The sequence below is a fragment of the Orycteropus afer genome, unplaced genomic scaffold (genome assembly GCF_000298275.1).
Source record: "Orycteropus afer afer isolate SDZICR_OR568_19922 unplaced genomic scaffold, OryAfe1.0 scaffold00006, whole genome shotgun sequence".
Classification (NCBI taxonomy): Eukaryota; Metazoa; Chordata; class Mammalia; order Tubulidentata; family Orycteropodidae; genus Orycteropus; species Orycteropus afer.
Window position 1 is genome coordinate 3601682 of NW_006921593.1, and position 24830 is coordinate 3626511.

The 24830-nt window shown below is 51.6% G+C and overlaps 1 protein-coding gene across 1 annotated transcript in view; it reads left to right on the forward strand.

Annotated features, from left to right (window-relative positions):
* The window catches only part of CLIP2 (CAP-Gly domain containing linker protein 2), a 77491-nt gene extending 53090 nt beyond the window's left edge, over nucleotides 1-24401 (forward strand). Inside the window, exons 13-21 of the mRNA XM_007942485.2 lie at nucleotides 3108-3267; nucleotides 4542-4724; nucleotides 5018-5080; nucleotides 6432-6482; nucleotides 8031-8117; nucleotides 8562-8712; nucleotides 21513-21547; nucleotides 22352-22465; nucleotides 24279-24401. Of these exons, the coding sequence (XP_007940676.1) occupies nucleotides 3108-3267; nucleotides 4542-4724; nucleotides 5018-5080; nucleotides 6432-6482; nucleotides 8031-8117; nucleotides 8562-8712; nucleotides 21513-21547; nucleotides 22352-22465; nucleotides 24279-24401 (967 nt within the window). The remainder of the gene's footprint in view (nucleotides 1-3107; nucleotides 3268-4541; nucleotides 4725-5017; nucleotides 5081-6431; nucleotides 6483-8030; nucleotides 8118-8561; nucleotides 8713-21512; nucleotides 21548-22351; nucleotides 22466-24278) is intronic.
* The last annotated feature ends 429 nt before the right edge of the window (nucleotides 24402-24830 follow it).

Here is a 24830-nt window from a genome sequence, read left to right on the forward strand (position 1 = left end):
AGCATCTCTTCTAAGGTTGGTCTGCTTTTAACAGAGTCCCTTAATTTCTGCTTATCTGGAAATGTCCTAATTTCACCATCATATTTGAGGGACAGTTTTGCTGGGTACATAATTCTTGGTTGGAAACTCTTCTCTTTCAGGGTTTTATATATACCATCCCATTGTCTTCTCACCTACATGGTTTCTATTGAGAAATCTGAGTTTAGTCTTTTTGGTTGCCCCTTGTAGGTAACTTTGTTTTTCCCACGCTGCTCTCATGATTCTTTCTTTGTCTTTGGTTTTGGTGAGTTTGACGATGATATGTCTGGGTGATTTTCTTTTGGGGTCTAGTCTGTTTGGGGTTTGTTGGACTTCCTGAATGGATATATTCTCATCTTTCATCATACCAGGGAAATTCTCTTCCAACAAATATTTGACAGTTTTCTCTGTGGTTTTATTTGTGTCTTCCTGTTCTGGAATTCCGATTACACGTAGGTTATTCCTTTTGATGGATCCCACATGAACCTTAGGCTTTCTTCATTTTGTTTTGCTCTTTTTTTCTGATTGATCCCTTTCCAAAGAAGTGTTCAGGTATTTGCCTTCAATCTCCCTAATTCTGTCTTCCATTGATTCAATTCTGCTCCTTTGCCCATTCAATGTCTTATCTATTTCTGAAAATTTAGTATTAATCTTCTGGATTTCTGCCTGTAATTTTTCATTTATTTTGTCATTTTGTTCTTGTATTGTCTTTTGAAATTGTTCTAGGGTTTTTTTTTTCTGTGTTTTCCTTGATCTGTCTCTCAATTCATTGAAGATACCTAAATATAATTCTTTCGAATTCATTATCAGAGAGTTCCAACGCTGCATCTTCCTCAGGGATATGTTTTGGGTCTGTATCCGGGTCCCTTGTTGCTCCTGTTTTATCTTGCTTCTTTATGTGGACTGTGATGCTCTGTTGTCTCCGAGGCTTTGTGACATTTTTGTGTTTGTATTTAATTGGTGATTATGTGTGGGAGTGACTTGCCCACGATTTTCGTTTTCTTTGCTTTGTATGTTATCTGCACAAGCAGGGTACTGCGCTCCTCTATCTGCTAGTGGGCAGCACTTACACACTCACCGCCTGTCTCCTTTCCTGTTGTCAGCCTTTTGTATGTCCCTGCCAACCTTGGGAAACAGAGCCTATTGTTAAGGCTCTGTTATTAATTATTGTTGTTAATAATATTAAATATTATTGTTAATCTGAATGAGGAGGCTATCACTTTAAAATCCAAAATGATTGCCACTTGTAAACATTCAAAATGGCTGTGCCTTCAGTCACTTTAAATATCCAAAGTGGCTGCTGCATGTAAATACTCAAAATGGCTGTGCTCTCTGGACAGCAGAAGGTCAACAGCTCAGGTTGTCTCTCTCCTCGCTATTTCCCTTCCTAGTCATAGGCCACCAGTGCAGTCATTCCTGCAGCCCTTGGTGACCAGGGCTGATCTTTAGGTCAATTCTCAGGTCCCAACACCACTTGGAAATATTCAGGCTGTTGGTCCCGTCAGAGTAGCTGACAGTTTGCATCTCTGACTGTCTCTGTACTCACTGTTTTCCTTCACATTTTTCCACTAGTTGGTGCCTAATCCACTTCTGCATAGTTCCTTTCAAAGCTCAGGGCTCCAGGATTATCTTTTCTATCTCTGTCAATCAGTTTTTCTTTTCTTTGTTGAAGAGGGTCTGTGCTGTTTGTCTGCCTATTCCTCCATCTTACTGGAAGTCTAAAAATATTTCTTAACCAACTTAAAAGGAGCAATAACCACATCACATAAATAACAAGCTTTTTATAAAAATAATAACTGTTTCCCAAAACAAAAATTACTTGGTGACAAGAGTGGCACTGTTTCACATTTTTGAGGGTTCTTCCATGCTGCGTTTAGTAGAAAACAGCTGGGTTCTCACATCTGCTTCTGCACTCAGTCTTTGCAATTTGTCATTTGTGTTGGAGCGTGTTATCTGACTTCACCTAGTTGGGAGAAAAAGGAATATAGTAATGCTCTTTTCAGATTATGATTATGTCTTACAGCCTCTGGAAAGATCCACCCTCTGTGAATGAAAAGTAGCAATGAAAAGCATTTAATTCACTGTGAAAATAGTGTTGACCTGTGGATCCTCTGAAAAGGTTTTGGGGTCCTCCCAAGGGGTTCCCTGGACCACACTTTGAAAATCACGAGCTCAGCGAGTTTATTATAAACATGGTTCGTGTGACTCCTATGAGGCTTAAGTAAAACCAGCCCAGAGTTAAAAAATAAGCTCTCACATAAATGTAGGATTTTCCCAGATTCCCTTAACAGACGGGTAAGTCTGGCGACCCAGGGCTAGCTTCCACACATTGCCCAGCGGCCACTTTTGGGGAGCACCTGCCCCTCTCCACGCAGCATGGACCCTCCCGGTCTCCTCTGCCCTCACCCTTCATTCTTCTTCTTCACTGGCTCTCAGGCCCGATTCCCACTCCAGGCAGCTGCTGCCTTCGGTTAAGAGTTGACTTGTCAATTAAAACGCCTTTGACATCAGGTGCCTAAGTAAGGGTCTTGCCACGTGAAATCTCTTGGAGGAGTCTTCTTTGTTTTTGTTTGATTAAACAATTTTTCATTGTCTTAAAAAAAAAAACATCTAAGAAAGGCCGAGCGCCCTTGACCATCCCACGCCCACCTCCTGGCCCCTCCTGGGCTGTAGTTGAGTTATTTTGTGTGTCGTCCTTCTGACACTCTGGTCCCTCCTGACACAGATGCAGTCTTTTTTATTTACTTATTTTAACTTTTTATTTTATTTGGGTGAACGTTTACAGAGCAGATTGGTTTTCCATTCAACAGTTCATACACGTTTTGTTTTGCGACATGGATTGCAGTCCCCACAGTGTAATGGCACCCTTCACACTTCCTCTCTGTGTTGACGTTTCCCTTAGTCCTTTCCTATCCCCTCTGAGCCTTATCCCTGGACAGATGCTGCCCTGACACAGATGCTGTCTGATGACAGTGTTCCCTGCAGGGCGCCCAGTCTCTGGACCCTTGGTAAATTTCTGGCGCATGGGAGTGGAGGGGCCCAGCTGACTGAGGCGGTTCTTACCCCTCCCTTCCACCTCCACCCCCCAGGAGCCTGAATGAGCTGCGGGTGTTACTGCTGGAGGCCAACCGCCACTCCCCAGGGCCCGAGAGGGATCTGAGCCGAGAGGTCCACAAAGCCGAGTGGCGGATCAAGGAACAGAAACTCAAAGAGGACATCCGAGGCCTGCGCGAGAAGCTGACAGGGCTGGTGCGTGGGAGCGGGGGGCCTGGGGAGAGGGGCGCCAGGCTGGGGCCGGGGCTCCCTGCTCTCCAAGCATGGGGGCAGTCAAGTCACGGTGAATGAGACTGGAACTTGAAAGCCTCTGCCCATGCTAGGATTCCAGGATGCTCACGGCCCTTCTCCGTCATGAACTGACTTGGGCCAGGCTCCCAGGGGCAGGGCTGTGGTGGGCGGGTGATGCTGGCCACATGGGGTGGGTGGACCTATCCTTCCACTCCCACCCTGGGGTCAGTCGTCAGGACAAGGCTGTAGCTGGGCTCTGGACCTGGTAACCCCCAGGGTAGGGAGGTGTGGGGTCCAGGAGTTTAGGCCTGGTGTCCTGCGAAGCCCCTCCCCACCATCCTTGCCTGGCCGCACTGTGAGGAGCTGGAAGGAGAAGATCCAGCCCTCAGGGAGTTCCCAGGCTGGAGGGGGGTGACGCACCCCACAGCTACCCAGGCAGCTCTGCGTGAAGGGACTGCACCCCTAGTTGTGGCTGTGGGGGTCTTGCGGCCCAGCGTCTTGCTGGCCTGCACGTCTGGCCAGCAGGCGTTTGGTTCCAGCCCCTCTGTGCCCTTGTGGCTTGGAGGAGTCGAGTTGAGTTCACGTGGGTACCAGCGGCCCCTCTGCCAGGCACCCATCTCCTCATCTTCCTGCACTAGTTCCGGCACCACCACCTTAGCACAGGAGGACCTGGCAAGGGCCTGGTGGGTGGTTAGAAACCTGGAGCGTGGAAGGTGGGCACTGAGGAGGGTTTTGAACAGGTCAGAGTGGAGCTGAAGGACCAGAAGGTGTCAAGGCCCCAGGGAGCAGTGCAGGGTGGATTGGTGGAAGGGTGTCTCTGCTACCATGGTGGGTGGGGCCGCTGTGGAGGGCTTAGAAACTAAAGGTAATGAGTGTCACGCTGGGGAGAGGAGAGGCACGGTGGATGGAGGGTGAAGAGGCCTCCTGCATGAGGTGGTAAGGGGACCGTCGGAGGCTTTGGGTGGGAGGAGAGAGGAGAAGACTCGTGGAAAATCATGAGGAGGAAGTTGAGGGGGCCTGGACCCCAGGACTTGGCGAACATGAAACGCCTGGCAGAGCCTGGGAATTCAAGGTGGGGGATGGGGAGAGGCCTTCAGTGGGGGCCCGCGGGTGACAGAGGGACATTGGTGAAGTGAACTGTCCAGCAGCGCTAGAGCCGAGGTGTGGCTAGAAAAGGCCACCTCCCCCAATACTCTCTCCCCCCCGCCCTCTCTGTTCCTCTCCCCTGCTTCTTCCAGGACAAAGAGAAGTCGCTGGAGCAAAGGCGATACTCCCTCATTGACCCGTCTACGGCGCCTGAGCTCCTGAGGCTGCAGCACCAGCTGATGAGCACGGAGGATGCCCTGCGGGACGCGCTGGACCAGGCCCAGCAGGTGGAGAAGCTCGTGGAGGTGATGCGGAGTTGCCCCGATAAGGCCCAGGTGAGCCACAGCCAGGGTCCAGCCGACTGAGGGAACCCCACCAGAGGGAGGTGGCCCTGTCCTGGGAAGAATTCCAAGCCGAGGGGAACCTACATGGCTTCATCCTGAGGCGCTCAGACTACAGGGGGATGCAGCCTCACCCTGAGAGCCTTGGTCCCTGGGGAGGTCTGCAGAGCCCCTAGTTGGGGCTTGGAGCCCGAGATGGTCGCATCAGGAAGACCTCGTCATCTAGTGGGCGAGCCAGGAACTGCTGCTTGGTGAGCCTTGCTCAGCCTGTCTCATTGCTCTTACAGACCCTCAGCAGTCCCGGGTCTGCAAACGGCATCCACCAGCAAGACAAGGCCCACAAACAAGAGGTAAGGGGCGCCCCGGCACCCTCAAGCCCTCCCGTACAGGCAGACCTCTCTGGAGGAAAAACCCTGAAAAGTCACCAGAAATACAAACGGGCAAAGGGTCGCCCACGGAGGGGGCGGTTCTCCTTAGTGCTGTCAAACTTGGTTTAGTTGCATTTTTAAACAACTTTTTTATTATAAAGTAATACAGTCTATTTGGAAATTTTTAGGAAAAAAAGACCAAAAATGTATAAAGAAGAAAATACTTCCCAGTAGCAGTCATCTCAGGATAATGTTGTTATGTGCCATCGAGTGGGCTCCGACTCAGAGACCCCATGCACAGCAGAATGAAACCCTGCCCGGTCCTGCACCAGCCCCCCAATCCTTGCTACACCCGAGCCTATCATAGCAGCCCCCGTGTCAGTCCATCTCGTTGAGGGCCTTCCCCTCTTTCGCTGACCCTCCACTTTACCAAGCACGACATCCTTCTCCAGGGAATGGTCCCTTCTGACAACATGACCAAAGTAGGTGAGAGGAAGTCTGGCCATTCTCACTTCCAAGGAGCATTCTGGCTGCACTTCCTCCAGGACAGAGGTGTTCATTCTTCTGGCAGCCCATGGGACTTTCAGCATTCTTCACTAGCACCACAACTCATAGACATCAGTTCTTCTTCAGTCATCCTTATTCATTGTCCAGCTCTCACACGCACATGAGATGACTGAGAATACCATGGCTTGGGTCAGGCTCACCTTAGTCTTCAAGGAGACATCTCCACTGCATAGTTACCGGTTTTTCCTTTTGCCACCACTAAGCAGTTTGTAAAGGAACTCTGGTGGCACAGTGGTTAAGGCACTTGGCTGCTAACCAAAAGGCTGGTGGTTCAAACCCATCAGCAGCTCTGCAGGAGAAAGATGAGGCATTCTGTTTCCAGAAAGGTTATGGCTTTAGAAACCCTATGGGGCAGTTCTACACTGTCCTCTAGGGGCTCTATGAGTCAGAATCACCTCGGTGGCAGTAGGTTACGCAGTCTGGAGAGATCCTTATGAACTCACACATGCCCACTGCTGGTCCCATCCCCCCTGCATTTAGCATCCATTGATGACTCTGGCCTGAACTGGTCTTAGCTGTGATGGTTGCAAGTAGCCTATTATAATTGTAATACAGGAGGTGGCATGTCTTCTGTTACTTTCACTGAATATTGTAACAGGAGCATCTCTCTCGTCCGTCAGCAGTCTGGGTTAAGTCTACTTTTATAAATTACGGTTTTCTAGAACCTCACAGGCCTGAGGGGCTCCCAGGGCTCCCATCCTAGTCACATCTTTGCGCTCTGTTGTAATGGGCGTGCCTGGTTGCCCCCACCCTCCCCGTCCCACAGCTAGCCCCCGCATTCACCCTCAGTGAACAGTATAAGCGGGATTCAGTGGACGTAGTCCCGCCCTGGTTTCAGGACCCGCCCTGAGCCTGACTTACCGGGTGACCTTGGGCAGGTGAGGCTGGACCCTCGTCCTTCTGACTCGGACAGCCGAGCCTCCTGACCACAGACCCTCACCCAGGGAGACGGGAGCGGTGGGCCAAGCCCTGGGGGTGAGGGCCAGAGAGATCAGGGCAGGAGGAGCAGGGGCCCCTGAGTCAGGCCTGAGAGCAGAAAGAGGTGTGGAGCTGAAGAGGAAGAAAGATGCCATCGGGCAGGTAGGGTGGCATCCACAGGCCAGTGTGTCCCAAGGCATTCTGGGAGTTGCTTTCACCTCATGTGGCACGTGGGACTGTCGCATGTGACAGATGTGAAAACTGAGCCTCTAATTCGTCTTAGTTTTTTAAATACACAGTGCATATTTAAAGTGTACAATTCAGTGGTTTTAGTATATTCACAGGTATGTGCAACCTGCACCACAGAACATTCTAGAACATTTGCATCATCTCGGAAAGAATCCCTCTACCATTTAGCTGTCACCACCCCCCATACACACACACGCACATGCACACTACCAAAAAACCAAACCAAACTCGCTTCTAGCAAGTAGATTCCAGCTCACAGCAACCCCCATTGGGTTTCCAAGGCTATAAATCTTTATGGAAGTAGATCACCACCTGCCCCACTCTGCCTTCCTTCCGTGGAGCAGTGGGTGGGTTTGAACCACTGACCTTCTGGTTAGCAGCCACACGCCTTATCCACCACGCCACCAGAGCGCCTCACACACACCACAGCTGAGAGCAACCACTGCTCTACTCTCTGGCTCTGGATTTGCATAGAAATGAACTTGAACAATCTGTGCTCCTTTGCATCTGGCTTCTGTCAGCTTCTGTTTCCTTTTCCTCTGACCCAGCCTCCACACAGGCTCAGAGCTCTTTGTAAAACCTACCTGTGCTTGCCTCTTCCCCTCAACTTCCCACAAACACTTCCCACCCTACTGCCCACAAGGAGACCTTTCCTGCCTCAGGACCTTTGCATATGCTGTTCCCAGAACCAGGCAGGCTCTCCTCCCCACCTCTTACTCCATGTCCTTTCCTGCCCACATGCCCCTGAGCTTCCTGGAGACCCTGCTGATCATGGCCCTGCTTTCTCCTAGGAAAAGCACTGACCCTGAGGGACCCGGTGGAGTGGCCCAGTCCACACCAGAGACTGCTGGCCTGCCCTGGTGGCGCCCCCTCCAGGCAGGGGCCAGGATTGTCACTTTGGAGACGAGAACAGTGTTTGTAACAATAATGTACTCACCGCTGCGGACAATCCCCCATCCCAGAACCCCCTGCCGGACCAGGAGGCTCCCTCACACACAGCCGTCCACAGACAGTGGGCCAGCCCCGGCTTGGGCCTGGGACCTCGGGCTGGACACCTGGACGCCCAACAGTTTCCAGAGTTTGTCTGGGGGGCAAAGCCACCCAGCCAGGCCCTCCTGTCTCCTCCCTCACCCCCTGAGCGGGCAGCCCTGAGGACCAATTGGGTGCCTGCCCTCCTCTTCCTCCCTCTGCCCCCTAGGTCCCTCAGGCCCCAGAGCTGCCCTTGTCTCTAGAAGGGGCCAGGGGAGGCCCAGCTTCTCCTTGCCGGCACCAGAGGCAGGTCAAGGTGGGGGCCCCTTTTCCAAAGCCATTTCCAGGTCAAGGTGCCCCCAGGGCTTCTCATTCCCACACACTGAGCCCCCTTCAAACAGCGGTACTAGCTCCCTTCACCCATCTGCCTAGCAGCTCCCCCTGCCCCGGGTTCCTGGTGGTGGTGAGCAGGACCCACCCTCTCCCCTGTACTGGACGCGGACACACACCACCAGCTGGTGGCCAGAGGCATTCGCCCACGGCTGGGAGGACAGTATTGGGAAAGTTTAGATGCCCCTCTCCCCACCCCCACCACTGGCCTTGGCCAGCCCCAGCTCGGAGCTGAGGACGGGGGCGGTCACAGGGAAATTCACAGCGTTTTGACTGGTCAGCAATACCGGGTCACCTGGGTTGAGATGGTGCAACACTGGGCCGCCCGTCTGCAGGCCCTGACATGCACATTCTGCCTCCCTCGTTGCAGGCATACAGCGCTGCTCGTGCACACGGGCACGCGGTCAGTGTGTCTGCACATGACACACGGGCCACGCAGACGCACACGCTGGGGCTCCACGCCTGGCGGGCTGTGCTGCGTCTGCCGCGAACGCTCCCGCACACCGAGCTCACGTGCAGAGGTGGGTGCACGAGCAGCCGGGGGCGCACGCGCGCGCGCACCACACACCCTCGGCAGCGTGCACCTCTATCAGCAGCTTCCTCCTCCCCACCCTCCCGGAGCTGCCCACCTGCCTCTTGGAACTAGAAAAAGCCCCCAAGGGGTATTAGGGGCCCGAAAAATGTGAACTGCGCCTCCCGCTCGTCCTCTCAAGCCCTGCTGTGCGCGGGGGGAAAAGCCAGTGTCACCTGGGAAGCTGCCAGGCTTGCAGGGGGCCTAGCGCCTTGTGCCTCAGCATCTCCCGCCCTCAGCTCAGGGAGATTTTTCCTATGGGGCGGCCCCCAACCCCGGAACATTCCCATAGTGCACCGGGACCGGCCCAGGTGCCTCTGCGCATTTCCAGGCACAGGTAGGTGGTACCTACGTTCTTGACCAAACGCAGCTCGTCCTGGGGCAGCAAGTTAGTTCCCGCGGCGCCCGTCGGCTTTCGGTAGCTCTCGCATGTGGTCTTACAACAGTAGAGAAGCGATGCTTTAGCGGCCTAATCCAGAGCCAAGCACTGTCCTCTCCCCACACAATCAGGCCAGGGGGCAGCGCTCCGCGTACTAACCAGGGCCCACGCGTCTGTGCGCGCGCGCAGCACTGGAGCCACCAGGCCGGGCTTGCGGTTGGGCGGGGGTCACAGGGCTTCTGGGAGCATCTGCTTCCATGGGCCTCAGCCTGCCCTGTGTGGCCGCCCAGTACCGGCTCGGCCATGGTCCCCTCCCTTCTAAACCCTCCCCAAGCCCTTCCCCTTCTCAAAGTGGAAATGTTGAAGTGTGGCAAGTCCGTGCTCGGGACAATAAAGCTTGTGACTGAGGTCCGGGACCTGCGCTGTGGCTGACGCTTCTCTCTGCGGGCACGTCAGGCCCCCTGCTGCCGGGAGCTGTTGGTTGACAGCTAATTGCTACTCAGGTGTGAATGGTTCATGAGGGTCCCAGATGGCCTGCAGTTGAAGAACCCCTGGGGCTAAGCTGCCTTGTGGGAGGAGAACCCCAGCAGGGTGGGGCCAGCAAGTGTGCCAAGACAGGCTCGGAGCTGGCCTGGAGGAGCCCGGTCTTGCATCACGTTCGGATTTGAATCTGTTTGAGGCATAATTTCAAGCAGCCTGCAAGGAAAAAGCTAAAATCCAGGACTCTGTTTTCTGACAAGTGAAAAATCTTGATGTACAAAATAGTGATGGATCAACTAACACAAGTTTGATGAGTTTGTTAACAGCGGAAGCGAGCAGAACTACTCCACAGGGTCTCCAAGGCTGTCAATCTTTAGGGAAGCAAAGCCCAAACCACACCCATTGCCATGGAGTTGATTCCAACTCATAAGACCCTATAAGAGTAGAAAAATCTCATAGGGTTTCCAAGGCTGCAAATCTTTACAGAAGCAGACTGCCTCATGGTTCTCCCGCAGAGAGGCTGGTGGGTTTGAACCACCAACCTTTTGGTTAGTAGCCCAATGCTTTAACCACTGTGCCCTCGAGTTCTCCTAGGACTCCTTTAAAGGCCTTCTTGTAAGACTTCAGTTAGGACATAGCACCCCGCCCTCCCCTGCTAGAGGGGACTCACCACACAGCTGACTCTAAGCCAATGGTTCTCAACCCTGCAGCACTTTTCCCCCCTGGGGACATTTGGTAATATCTAGAGACATTTTTGGTTGTCCCAACTGGGAGTGTCGCACAGGTATCTAGTGGGTAGAGGCCAGAGATCCTGCTAATTATTCTGCAATGCGTAAGGCAGCCCCCCTAACAATGAGTAAGCCCCCCATCACCATGGAGTCAGTTCCGACCCACAGCGCCCCTGGAGGACAGAGTGGAACTGCCCCACAGGGCTTCCAAGGCTGTCAATCTTCACAGAAGCAAAGCCCACACTGAACCCACTGCTATGGAGTCCATTCGGATTCACAGCGCCCCTAGAGGACAGAGTGGGACTGCCCCAGGGGGCTCCCAAGGCTGTAATCTTTACAGAAGCAGACTGCCTCATCTGTCTCCCACAGAGCAGTTGTTGAGTTCAAACCACCACCCTGTCAGTTAGCAGCCGACTGCTTTAACCACTGCGCCACCTGGGCTCCCTACAAAGAATAATGAAGCCCCAAGTGTCAGTAGCACTGAGGTGGAGAACTGGTAACCAGTCTTGTGTTAATTCTGACACATGACGACCCAACATGCGTCAGTACGACTGTGCCCCACAGCGTTCTCTGTGGCTGCTTTCTCAGAAGGTCACCCGGCCCTTCTTCCAAGCTGCCTCTGGAGGGGACTCGAACCCCCAACCTCTCAGCAGCTGAGTGCATTACCATTGCGTCACCCAGGGGCTCTAAGGTTGAGAAGCCCCACTCTAAAGCAGCCCTCCTCACCGAGTCTCCCTAATCACCAACAACTAGGCCCCGTTACACTCCTGACGTGAGGGAATCACCCACTCATTTTGAAATTTCCACATGGGGGTCTACCTCTTATCTCACTTTGGAATTTGATGACCTTTTTCTCCTGGTCCTTATTTGAATCCTCCAGTTCAGTAGGCTGCTGTGGGCATATTTTTATTTTAAAGAAGAGCAAAAGTAACTTGATGCTTGGGGTGTTGGGAAGCTGCAGGCAGACGCCATCTTGGCGCCCCCAGGGCTCTGTGTGTGTCATTGCAAGGCAGCACCACACAGTGGGCAAAGCCAGGTTCCACCTCTGCTATGGCCTGTGGCTCTGGGCGAGGCCCTTTCCTCCCCAGCCTGTTTCTTCATCTGTAAAGTGGGGGGCATAATCCCAGAGAAATGGGAATTGGGAGTTGGTCGGGGTGGGAGGAGCAGCCTTCTCTGGGTCACTCCCCTGGCATGGAATGGGGTGGAGCAGTGGGATGGTAGGGTTGGTGTCACCAGTGACTCATGGTGTCACCCCCCCCATGGACCTCCTTCTGTACCATACCATACAGAATCCTTAGTAATATTTTCTGCACTAATGTTACTTGTAAATCGTAATTCCTGGATGTCACTGAATGCAAAGACAATAGTAGCGACAGGAACAACTAGCATAATTAAAATGACACCTTTAAATTATAATATTGTAGTTATAACACCGGAAACTTTGACAAAATCAGCAGCTAGAAAGGCACCGGTAGCAAGAAAAAGAACAGCACATGCCGGCGAAACCACGTGATTTGAAGCAGCCTTGTGATTGGGTAATAATGACAGCGCTGACCGAGCGTGATGCTGTTGGTAGCTCCGTGGAGTCAGCTTTGACTCATAGCGACTCTATGGACAACAGAACAACACATGCCCGGTTGTGCACCAGCCTCACAATCCTATACCTGAGCCCACCTGTGTCAATCCATCTCGGTGAGGGTCTTCCCCTTTTTCACTGACCCTCTACCAAGCATGACGTCCGTCTCCCGGGACTGGTCCCTCCGGACACCAAAACCAAAGTACATGAGATGAAGTCTGGCCAGTCTCATTTCTAAGGAGCACTCCAGCTGCACTTCTTCCAAAACAGATTTGTTCGTTCTTCTGGCAGTCCGTGATATTTTCAGAATTCTTTGCCAACACTACCATTCGAAGGCATCAGCTCTTCTTTGATCTTCCTTATTCCTTGTCCAGTTTTCCTGTGCATTTGAGACTATTGAAAATACCATGGTCTGCTGAAAGGACTAACAAGTCTGTCCTGGAAGACGTGTAGCCAGAATGCTCCTTGGAAGTGAGAATGGCCAGGCTTTGTCTCACCTATTTTGGTCATGTTGGGAGAAGGAATCATTCCCTGGAGAAGGATGTCATGCTTGGTAAAGTGGAGGGTCAACGAAGAAGGGGAAGGCCCTCAACGAGATGGATAGACACAGTGGCTACAATGATGGGCTCAAGTATAGCAAGGATCATGAGGCTGGCACAGGCCCGGGCAGTGTTTCGTTCTGCTGTGCGTAGAGTCACTGCGAATCAGAGATGACTCGACAGCACCTAACAACATGGCTTGGGTCAGGTGCACCTTAGTCTTCAAAGGGACATCTTTGCTCTTTGACACTTTAAAGAGGTCTTTTGCAGAAAATTTGCTCAGTGCATTATGTCATCTGAGATCAGATGACCCAGAGTGCACTGGAAGATTCAGAAGTAAATTAGCATCAAGTTTTAGTCTTTAGTTGATGTAAGCTGGGTTTATGAAAAATATTTTTGTTGTTTTAACTAACTCCAGGGATGTTTTTATTTAAAAATAAATAAATAAATTTCTTCTGAGACACTGCACAAAAATCTCAGAGTCATTTTGGTGTCAGCCCTCTGACAGTGTCTGCACACCCCAACCCACACCTCTCCCTAGGGACACCACTGGTGTGGGGCCCTGGGCCCGCTTTGGGAAGAAGGTCAGATAGAGCTTGGAGCTGGAGTGTTGGGCAGGGGTGGGCGATTCAGCCGGTGTGGACGGAGGGGAGGCCACGGAGGGGGTGCCCTCACGACCCCTTTACTGCAGTGTGCATGGCTCCTTGGGGCCTGAACCTGGGAGACCTCCGCCGGGGCTCTAAATCTCTCTGAGCCATCTAGAATGGTAGAGACAGTCTAATAGATTCCATGGTTTGTTGTGAGGATCAAATGGAACACCTCCCCCAACACACACCCTGGGATACCTACAGAGTGTGTCACGTGGTGGGAGGGTTGGAGGGCTCAGTAACTGGGACTTCTCTTGTCCCACTTACCTCTGCCTGGGGAGATATTGGCAGGCCATCCCAGATCCTACTGGGAGAACTTGGCCTTCTCCCGAGGGAAGTGGGGGTGAAGAGGGTGGTTGGAAGCCGAAGGGTGAGTGAGGTCATGCGCCCTGGGTTCCTTGGGACCAATCCGCCAAGGCTTGCCTGTAATGCTCCCAACTCACCACCAGGTGGCAGCCTCGGCCCTTTCACTGCACATCAAGCGCACCATCTAGTCCAGCTGCTCTGGTTAAGGATGGGGTTGGGGAGACAAAGGCCCAGAGCGTGGAAGGGGCTTGGCCATGTTCATAAGCCAGAACCAGAAGGGGAACCAGGTGTCCTGGCTCCTGGGCCTAGAGCTCTCTGTTCCTGTGGCCTCCTGACGGCTCAGGCCTTTAGGGGAGTATCTATCTGTGTCCACCCACCTATCCCTGGGACAGAGGCCAGCCAGGGTGTGACCAATCTCCAGAACCACGGCAGGCCGGGACTGGAACCCTGCCTCCCTCCTCTCACCCAGCACCATCTCCCCCTCACGAAGCCTCACCACCCTACCTCCAAAACAAAAGATACTGCTGTTGAGTTGATTCTGACTCAGGTGACCCCGTGTCTTACAGAGTAAAACAGCTTCATAGGGTTTTCTTGGGCATATTCTTTACAGGTTATGAGGGCTTTCTTGCACGGAGCTGCCGGGTGGGTTTGAACTGATAAGCTTTAGGTTAATTAATAGCTGATCACAAACAGCTTATTCCACCCAAGCCACTCACCCTGGCAGCCAGGAAATGGCCCCTCCAGGACCCAGTACCCCGCTCCCAGCCCAGGCTCTGTGCCTGCTGGGAGCTGCCTGCTACGCCTGGATTCTGTCCTCACGTCCTGCCTCATTGCCCCTTGGCCAGCTCCAGCTCTGGCAGACACCCTGGTGCCTCTGCTCCCAGAAAGTGGCTGGAAACTGTCTTAAGATGGAAGCTCTGTTCAGGAGGCAACCTGGCATAGGGAAAATTAAGAAGAGACCTAGATCTGGACTCTGCTTGGGTACCTGGTTCTAGACTGCTCTGGAACCTTGGGCGGAGTTGCTGGTTTCCTCAAGGGAACTAGAAGAGTAAAGAATGTGCTGCCTCCAAGGGCTGCTCCGGCACCTTCTAGATGCTTCTGCAGCCCCTCCCCCCTTGGGCAGCCACCTTGCTCTCGGACCACTCGACAGCTGTCCATCCTACCTTCCCGGAAGCCTCGGCCTGTGAGGCACCTGGAGCATCTCTTCACTCCCCCTCATTAGGTCCACACCCCTGGGCTGCACATGGTGGCCCCCCTCCTCCTGCCCAGACTTCCTCAGGTACCTCCGTTGACTTGGTGCCATTGGTTTCTCAGATCCAGGCTCAAACCCCACACCCTCAGATAAGCCTTCCCAAGTGACCCACATACACACATACACACTCTTCTGTCCCCTCCGGCAGTGTGTGAAGAGACCTATTCATAGACGACTTGTTGGGCAACACCTGTCTCTAACGAATTTGTTCACCCGCATCTAAGTCCAAGCCCAGTGCCTGGCACATGAGTCAAACCCAGTGCCCTCAAGTCAGCTCTACTCATGGGTCTCTGTGTGTATCAAAGTAGAACTGTGTTCCCCAGAGCTAGCTAGCTTACTTGCTTTTTATTTTCCGTTCAACAACTCATACACATTTTGATGTGTGATGTTATTGCAATCCCTACAGCATTCTTCCCACTTCCTCCCTGTTCCCCGCTTCCCTTCATCCTTCTTTCCGATGCCGTCCTGCTTCTGAGCTTTCTCCCTGCGCAGATGCTGCCCTTTGGATCCTGCAGGGTCGATTGTTCTGTTGAATGCATACCTCCCTGGTATCACTGTTCACCTTACAGGCCTGTTAATTATTGTGTGGCTGAAAGCTGAGCTGCAGGGGTGAGTTCACGTTTAGGCTTGAGGGGTGTCCAGGGGCCGTAGTCTCAGGGATTCCACTAACTTCCATCCGACCGGGAAGCCTGGTCTTTTCTATGATTTTGAATTTTCTTGCACATTTTTCTCCAGGACCTCCTATTATGATCCCTTTGAGAGCGGTCAGCAGTGGGAGGGGGACACCATCTAGCTCTTCTGGTCTCAGGATTGTGGAGGGTGGGGGTCATGTGGTCCGTTAGTCCTTTGAACTCCTTGTTTCCATGTGCCTTTGTTTTTCTTTGCTCTTCTTTGCTCAGGACGGGGAGAAACCGATAGTTGCCCCTTGGCCTATAGGGTTGTCAATGGCTGATTTTTCAGAAGTCGATTGCCAGGCCTTCCTTCCAAGGCACTTCTCTCTGGCTGGACTCGAACCCCCAACCTTTTGGTTAGCAGCTGAGTCCGTTAACTGTTTGCACCACTCAGGGACTCCTGGCACATAGTAGGTGCTCAATAAAGAGTTATCACCGTGCTACATCTGACTCTTCAATCTTGCTCTCCCCATTAGCCGTATGCCCTGGGCTTCCAGCACCTCCAGATCTCTCTCACTCCTTCATTCTAAAAACTTTCCTTCCTCCTTCTACCCTACAATCTAACTGCCCTCGGTTTTAGGAAATCTGAGTTTATTTAACAACTGCCTCTGGAATCTTCAAGCTTTTGCCACTGTTTTCTTTGAAACGGGCTTTCTCTTTGTCCTCTTCCTTTAAAGCTTGTATCTTGTTTATGAATAAACATGACATTCTTCATTCTTAAAGTAGCTTTTCATCTACTGGCCTCTGTCTTCCCCATGCCTCTTCACATCATGAGTGGTCACTGCATCGCCTTAAACTCTTAAATCTTTAATGTTCATGTTTTAATCTTTTATGCCATATAGACCTTAGGCTTCAGTGTTCTACTTTAAGTCTTACTCATTTTGTCATTTTGTTTTAGCAAGATTTTTAACCACTTAACGTTCCTCTCCCTCTGAGAGTATCTTTTACTCTCTCTCCCCTTCTCTGCTGTCATCGTGACTGCGGCCACTTTGCGTACTTGCTGTGTCCTCTCGAAGACTTTCAAGGTCGAGAGATTCCTGGCCGAGAAACAAAAGCAGAACCACCCATTTCCCAACAGATTGAAATAAAAACTGGTAATAAAATCAGGTGCAGCTCCAAGAGGAGACTTGGAAGATGACCTCCTGGGTCTGTAAGGAGTCGCACATGTGATGACACGTGTATTTATGCCCCATTAAGTTCACCGTAATCGTTCCCTATCAAGCTGGAAATGTCCCCACTAGCTACACAATTGGACATTTTTATTGGGAATATCATGGGTTTTTTTCTTTCATTTTTATGCTTCCATGTTAATAGGTTAGTTCAGTGATAAATACATGAGATCTTTTGTTTGGAAATAAGTAAGCCCAACTTCCTTGTTTTTCGTTTTAATTTCATATTTTAACTTTTTATTCTCTTTTCACCTTCATGGTTTTAGTCTAAGGTTTTCATCTTGTGCATTCTAGACTTTCATTTCTTTCAAATAATTTTCATTATTTGAAAACTATGGTTTTTAATCATTTATTTTGTTTTTGTTGCTGCTGTTCAGAATATAAACAGCAGAACACTTACCACCATTATTAACCGTTTCTAGACACACAGTTCAGCAAGCAGGACAACATTCTTCAGGCTGTACAACCATTCTCACCCTCCTTCTCTGGGTTGCCCCTCTCCACTGATATAAACTCACTGCCCCTCAGGTTCCTAGCTAAACTTTCAAGTTGCTGCTGTCCACTTGATCCCATGTAGATAGTTCTTCAAAGAGTACAGTGCTCAGAACACACCTTTTCTACTAGTGAAGCTCAACTATCATTTGGTTTTAAGAAGACTTCACGGGATATTTTTGGTTTAAGGTTTAAAAATGATCTCAGGGCAATAATTTCAGGGGTTCATCCAGCCTCCATGTCTCCAGAAGGTCTAGAGTCCATGGAGATTTGAAATTCTGTTTTGCATTCCCCCCCTTTTGACCATCTTCTATAGAATCTTTGGTCAAAATGTTCAGTAACGGTGGCTGGGCACCATCTAGTTCTTCTGGTCTCATGGCAAAGGAAACCATTGTTCATGGAGGCAGTTAGCCAGATGTTCCATGTTCTCCTCCAATTTCTGAATCTCTGTGTTTCTCTGTTGCTCCAGGTGAATAGAGAGAGACCAATTGTAACTTGGTGATGAAATCCTTGCTTTTCCATCTTTGCTGGCTCTTTGATTTTTCTCACAGTGATTCCTCCTTATCACCACCCATCTGTCCGTGTGTCCTGCTGTGATAGTTTGAGTGTTGCTGTGATGCTGGAAGCTGTGCACTGGTGTTTCAAAGGCCAGCAGGGTCGCCCATGGTGGGCAGGTTTTAGAGGAGCTTCCAGACTGACACAGACTAGGAAGAAAGGCCTGGTGACCGTCTGAGAATCAGCCAGCAAAAACCTTCGGGATCTAAAATAGCACAGCGTCTGACTTGCTTGCTTTGCACTTGCTCCATCATTTCAGATATCAACTCCTCCTCCTCCTCCCAGTAGTTTCCCCCATCTTAGGGTTCTGTATTTCGCTGAGCTCACAGACCCTCAAGGGATCGTCTCATGTAGTAGTGGTGGAGGCTGGCAGCCTGGCGAGTCCCAGGTCTGTGAGTGGGTCTGGTGGATCCTCCCAATTCTCGGGGTTTGATGAACCTCGATCAGCAGATCAGATGACGGCTGCTGTCCCAAATCCAGGGGTGAGATGAGGATGAGCCAAGACACAGAACTGGAGCAAGAGGAAGACGAACCTTCCCAGGAGATTCGTAGGTACACCCTCAAGGAAGCTACGGATGGTGATTTGAATTATACCCTCCAGCAAGACAGGACTCAAGACACATTCCACCTGTGTTGCCCCAACAGAAATAACCCAAGTGGAGGCTTTAACAATCAGCAGCTCAAGGCAAATCCCACCACAGAGCCGATTGCCAGTCATTATAGGGAACGACTACTACCAGCTGCCCAGCCAAGTTGACACCCGACCTTAACTACCACCCCACCCCAAACAGGCATGGATAATAGGGTTTACAATACAACACAGAATGGAGGGCAATGGCTAGAAGGGCCCCATCAAGCAATTCACTGCACTGAGCCATCATTTGTCTCTGTGCCAAGCTCACCTTTGATTTACAGAAGTATGTGGGTGCCAGGGGTCTCATGCCATCCTGCCTCCCTCAAATGACCAGCATGTTCTAGAATAGTCTCTGTCATACACACGCCATTGGACTTGGGGCAGATTGTTCCAGGAGTAGACCACGAGCCAAAAGAACATGCCAGTCAGGGGTCCCACCAGTGGACCTGCCCTCTAGGTGGTGCCCCTGGCCCAACCTGGTGCTGGGGTCCTGATTGGTGGTCCCTCAGGAGAACAGGAGAAGGCCAGCACTGGCCTCTGTCCCAGCTGTTACCAGGCTACTCTCCTCCTGACTTCCTGATGATCCACCATGTCCTCAGCAAGGCTGTGTGAGCACTGGGCCACCACGTTGAACCTGGCAGCACGCGTTAGCCACAAGTCTCCTTGGCAAATCCCGACCCCAGTTGCCCAACTGTTATCCTAGAAACAGTGTTGATAAGAAACTACCAGGACATACAACACACTCCTATTCCAGAGTCTGTCTGTGGATTCCTTTAGACCTCAGAAAGGAGCTCTGGTGACACGGTGGTTAAGGCATTCAACTGCTAGCCAGAAGATTGGTGGTTCAAACCCGCCAGCTGCTCCGTGGGAGAAAGATGAGGCAATCAATCTGCTTCTGTAAAGATTTACAGCCTTGGAAACCCTATGGGGCCATTCTACTCTGTCCTGTAGGGTCTCCACGAGTTGGAATTGACTCAAAGGCAGTTCTTTGGTGGTCAGACCTCAGACCTGGACCCTAGGTGTTTGTTGAGTTGGACCCTTTAGGTCAGTCACAGGAGGCAGCTCTGTCTTTTGCGTCTGGACGAGGACCAGCTGTGTCTCCTGGGCAATGTATCCTCTGTGTATCAGCTGCTCAAACCTTCACAGAGAAGCTTATGGTCCACCTTCAACAACTGCACAACCCCTTCCCTCTGGCTTTATCTTATCTTCCCCTTCTCTTAACTGATTTTTGTTATATTTTTAATCGTATTTTTACATACATACCTTGAAAAACTCCACCAGGATTTGAATGAGGTAGTGCTGAGTTTTTAAATTCATTTAGGGGAGAATTATCTTCTCATCCATGAGCATGGTATAGCTTTCCATTTATCTAAGTGCTTTCTTTGAATGTATGTTTTTAAGCTAATTTCACAATATTATCTATAAAGGTCTTGAGAAAGTTTTACTAAGTTTATCCCAAAGTACCTTGTATTTCGTTTTGGGCTGTTCAATAAATGGTGTGAGGACAATTAGCTGTCCATATGGGGGAAAAAGTAAAATTAGATTCCCACCTCCCACGTAAGCAAAAATCAACTCCAGATGAATTAAACGACTACGTGTGAAAAGTAAAGTTGTAAAACTTTTCAGGAAAAAAAAAAATAGGATAGGGAAGTGTATCCGATTGGGAAAAGCCAAAGCAACGATAGCTTAAATAAAGCAAAAACCAAAGCCACTGCCATCAAGTTGATTTTAACTCACAGCAACCCCCACGGGGTTTCCAAGGTGAGAAATCTTTCCAGAAGAAGATTACCTCATCTTCTTTCTGTGGAGCTGGTGGGTTTGAACCATCAACTTTCCGGTTAGCAGTCAAATGCCTTGGGCACTGTGCCACCAGAGCTTGAATAATACACTCTTATTTAACATGATTTCTATCTCCGATATAATAACTCTATAGAGGTGGACAGTGAAAAACTTTTATGGCTAATCCACAATGATGTCAAGAATTAGGCTTCTAACTTGCTGCCCTGCTATCTTCAGCGGGTTGCACCCATGTTTGCGGTCATCTCGATGTTCAAGATGACTTCTGGAGCTCCAGCCATCACATCTGCATTCTAGGCAGCAGAATGAGGAAGATGGGAAAGGAAGTGTCCTAGAAGTCCCACGAAACAGTTTCAGTCACACGTCATTGGCCAGTCTTCAGCCCAACGGCCACCCCCAGCTGGATAGGAGATAGGAGATGTAGTTTTAGCTGGGTGACAATAAGGGAGCTCTGGTAGTGTAGTGCCTAAGGCATTTGACTGCTAACTACAAGGCTGGTGGTTCAAACCCACCAGCTACTCCTCAGAAGGAAGATTGGTCCACCTGCTTCTATAGTGATACTGCCTCGGAAACCCAAGGAGTTCCTATTGGGTGACAATATGTGCAGCTGAAATTGGGAATGCTGTTGCTAGAAAAGAAGGGAGGAATGGATATTGGGGACCACCAGCAAAATCAGCCATAAAACATGGTTCTAAAGAATGCACAAAGTACAACTGTTGAAGGAAAAGATTGATAAACAACAAAATTGACATTAAACTTTCTGTATGACAAAACAAAAGGATGAATTGTTTGGGAGATTTGCAGTGTTTATAGCTGACAAAGGATGGGATCTATTCTATACAAAGAATCCCCACCAATCAATAAGAAAAAGGTAAAAGCCATGAGGCTTGCCCTCATAAATCCAACAGAGACTAGAGAGAGGTGGCTTTGGTCTGAGGACCTGGCAGGGCGTCCTGATAAGCCAGCCGTGTGAATGTTCAGCTTCAGTTACACAGCGGGCAGTGGACACTGACATTGGAATTGGCTAAAGGCAGCTGGCAGTCTGACTGCCAGAAAGACCCACAGCCAGTGAACCAGTGTCATCAAGCAGGCTGTGACTCATGGGGACCCAAAGTGTGTCAGCGTAGGGCTGTGCTTCAGAGTTCTCAATAGCTATCATCTTTCAGAAGTGGACCACCAGGCCTTTCCTGTGAGGTCCCTCTGGGTGGGCTTGAACTTGCAGCCAAGTGCATTAACCATTTGGACTCGTACTTGCAGCCAAGTGCATTAACCATTTGGACTCATACTTGCAGCCAAGTGTATTAACCATTTGCATCACCACGTGAGATCCAACCCAAGTGCAACCAAGAGCAACCAGACAAGCACAAGACAGCTCAGCGGTCTGCGGGCAGCTGCAGGACCCCACGCCCTCGCCCCTCTTTGTCTCACCGTGTCCACAGCAATCTTTCTTCATGAGCCGGGAGACATGCGCAGCAGCCTCGGACCCTGATTGGCCCGTTCTGGACCAATCCCTGTGGTCTGGCAGGTATGCCGTCCATGCTCTGTTTCTTTGGCGTTGGAGTAAGTGGGTAAGTGGTACATACTGAAGAGGAGGCACGTTTTTCTGGACAGAAGAACCTACAAACAGCCACCACAGAGCTCGGGAGCCTGGGGAGAAGAGGAAGGAACTTCCTTCCTGTTGGTAGAGGAGGAGGACCGTGGAGACGGAAAGTTGAAGTGGGAAAGAGGGGAGGGAAGAGAGAAAGAACAAGCCGGGTGCTGGGAGGAAAACTCTAACGGCCAATGGGAAGTAGTGGCAAGTCTTCAAGGTCAAGTCCTCTGTCTCCCAGTGTGTCTCCCGCTCACAGCACAGCTGACGCTGCCCCGAGCTGGGATTCCCATTCTGTGTATGAGAAGCCAAGTGAGTTCAAATCGAACACGCCACACTGAGCACCAAACTCAACCCCATGCAAGGCAACCCTGGGGTAGGAGCTGTCATCAGAAAAGGGGACAACTTGGTCCCTGCCCTCGGGGACAAGGAGAAATCTAGTCTTGGTGCCCAGGGGCCTGTGCCCGTTCACTGTCCGGTGCACACAGATATTACATGTGGGGCGTCCCTGGGGGGCATGAATGGCTAGGCACCAGACTAGTAACCAAAGGGCTGGGGGTTCAAACACACCCAGCAGCGCCTTGGAAGTAAGGCCTGGCAGTCGGCTTCCTGACGGTCGCAGCCTTGAAAACTCTGGAGCACGGTTGTCCTCTGAGCACATGGGGTCGCCATGCGTGGAAGAGACTGGGTGGCAGCTATTGACCAGAGCAGCTGCAGGCACGTGTAGGAAGAGCTGGCGCCTGTGACAGCAAGCCCGGTTTGCCCCGCTGTGCTAGGCCACCCTGGGACTGAGAGGCGGGAAGGCCTGGAAAGAGGGCTCCATCCCTGCCCTCGCTGAAGTCAAGGTCGGTGAGGGAGACCGCAGCATCCTAAGAGAAGAGAGTGAGACGGTGAGGGATGATGAGCTCAGAGAGGGGAGCGATCTGGGAGGACTTCTTGAAGGAGGTAGGTTGGGGCTGAGACCTGGAGAGCCACCCCAGCCCTCAGGGCCCCATGGCCTGGCTGCCTCTGTTTTCCTCTCATTGTTTTCCCATGGGGCCCGGTCTTCTCAAATGCCTGGGAGCTCGTAGAGTAGAGCAGAGGAGAGCCCACTGGCTGCGATGAACAAACCAGGTCTAATTCCACACTTGAAGCCCTCAGGGACCGTGGACAAATTCCTCCCCTCTGTGGCTCTCAGGAGTCTCAGGGTGGTGCAGTTAACGTGCTCAGCTGTGAACCACAAGGTTGGAGGTTCTAGTCCACCTGCAGGCTCCTTGGAAGAAAGGCCTGGCAGTTTGCTTTCAAAAAAGCAGCCATTGGACACCCTCTGGAGCACTGTAGTTCTACTCTGACACGGTCGGCGGCTGCTAGTTAGTGGGTCTGTCTCCTCACCTGGGAAGTGAATCCCTACCACCCTCACACGGTTTCTGTGAGGAGGAGCCCAGACGTGGTTCTGAGCCAGGAGTGGGCAAAGCTCCTCAGAGAACACGCCCCCCAGGCCCCTCACTGCACAAAGGGGGAAACTGAGGCCCAGAGAGGCCAAAGCTCTGCCCAGGAGCATCATTTGGGCTCAACAAGTCCCTGTCTGTGGCTAAGCTTTCAGGACAAAAGGAAGATCCTTCTGTCCTGCAAACAAGGTCCTCCCAGAGTGAGGGGTTAAGTACTGGACTACTAACCAAAGGGCTGGAGGTTCAAGCCCTTGGAAGTAAGGCTTATTGATATGCTTCCTGAAGGTCGCAGCCTTGAAAGCCCTGGAGCATGGTAGTCCTCCCTACACATAGGGAGGCTGTCCTCCTCAGTGCCCTGGAAACGTTCATTGGAGGAAATGATGCAAAGGGAGCCTATTGGAAGCCAATGCTCACTGGAATCCAGCCAAGTGGCCATGTTAAAAGGAACAGGAGGAGGAGGTGAGTTTGGGATTTGAGGGAGGCTGCCAGTACTCTAGAGGAGCTCTGGTGGCTCAGTGGTTAGGGCATTCAGTTGCTAACCAGGTTGGCAGTTCAAGCCTACCACCTGCTCCTTGGGAGAAAGATGAGGCAGTCTGCTTCTGTAGAGATTTACAGCCTTGGAAGCCCTATGGGGCAGTTCTACTCTGCCCTATAGGGGTGCTATGAGTCAAAATTGACTCAATAGCAGGGCTGGTTTTGGTGCCAGCACTCTTCCCAGAGAAGGTCCAGGCTCTTGGGCCTCCAGGGAGTGACCAGGCGTCAGAGCCTGAGTGTGGGCCCCGGCTGTAACACCCGGGCCACTGTCACCCTCCTCTCTCTGGTCCCTGCAGTACAGTCCTTTGTGCACAGTGGTCACCTGAGCGATGATTCTAGAAATCAGTTCTGACCACATCCCTCCTCTGCATAGAACCCTCTGAAGCTCCCTATGGCCCTCAGGGTAAAGCCAGCTCCTTAGGCCACACGCAAGGTGGTGCGGCTGGTCCTTCAGCCTCCCACTGTGGCCCCAACACTCCCCCTCACGCCAGCTGAGGGAGCGTCCATTCTGATCACACAGCTTCACTCAGACTCTCTGCCTTTGCACAGACTGCTCCTGGTGCCTGGGAGGCACCTATTCCTTTCCACCACGAAACTACATCATTGTTCAAGCATCAGTCCCAAGGCACCTTCCCGGCTTCTCCAGGCCACACTGCTTCTTTCTGGCTCAACTCTTCCTCCAGAACCTTCCAGAGGCTTCTCCCAGGGCACCTGCTCCCTTGATGGCTGTCCCTGTCCTCAGACTACGTGCTCCCAAGGTCAGGGCCACGTCTGGGTCTTCACCCTGGGCTGGCCCAGCCTGGAGCCAGCTCCTCCCTTTGGCACAGAGAAGCTGGTGGTAGTGGTGGAGTGTGGCGGGGAGTGACCACAGGGCTGCCCCCTGCACCCCCCCAGCCCTCTCACCAGAGGTGGCTGGGCCAGGCTTGGTGACCCTGCTTCCCCCACATGCCAGCCCGTCCTCAAGGACAGCACAGGGACGGAAGGGGAGCGTGGAGAGAGGCTGGTTATTAATTAAAAAGCAAGTCACATGCAGGCCCTGTGTCATTCCAATAAAAACTGTCAAAGGTATTAATTACCAGACAGATGCAGGTTGAGTTTACTCAGGCATCGTAAGGGTCCTGGGAGCAGGATCTCAGTGAGCACCCAGGAGCTGAGGCTTGGGGCCTGGGCGGGGTAGGGACCACTTGAAGAGGACGGCAGGTAATGAAGGTGATACCAATACCACTGGCTGCCTCTTAAGGGGCCCTGGGTGGTTAAACCGTTCATGAGCATGGCTGCTAAGTGAAAGGTGGAG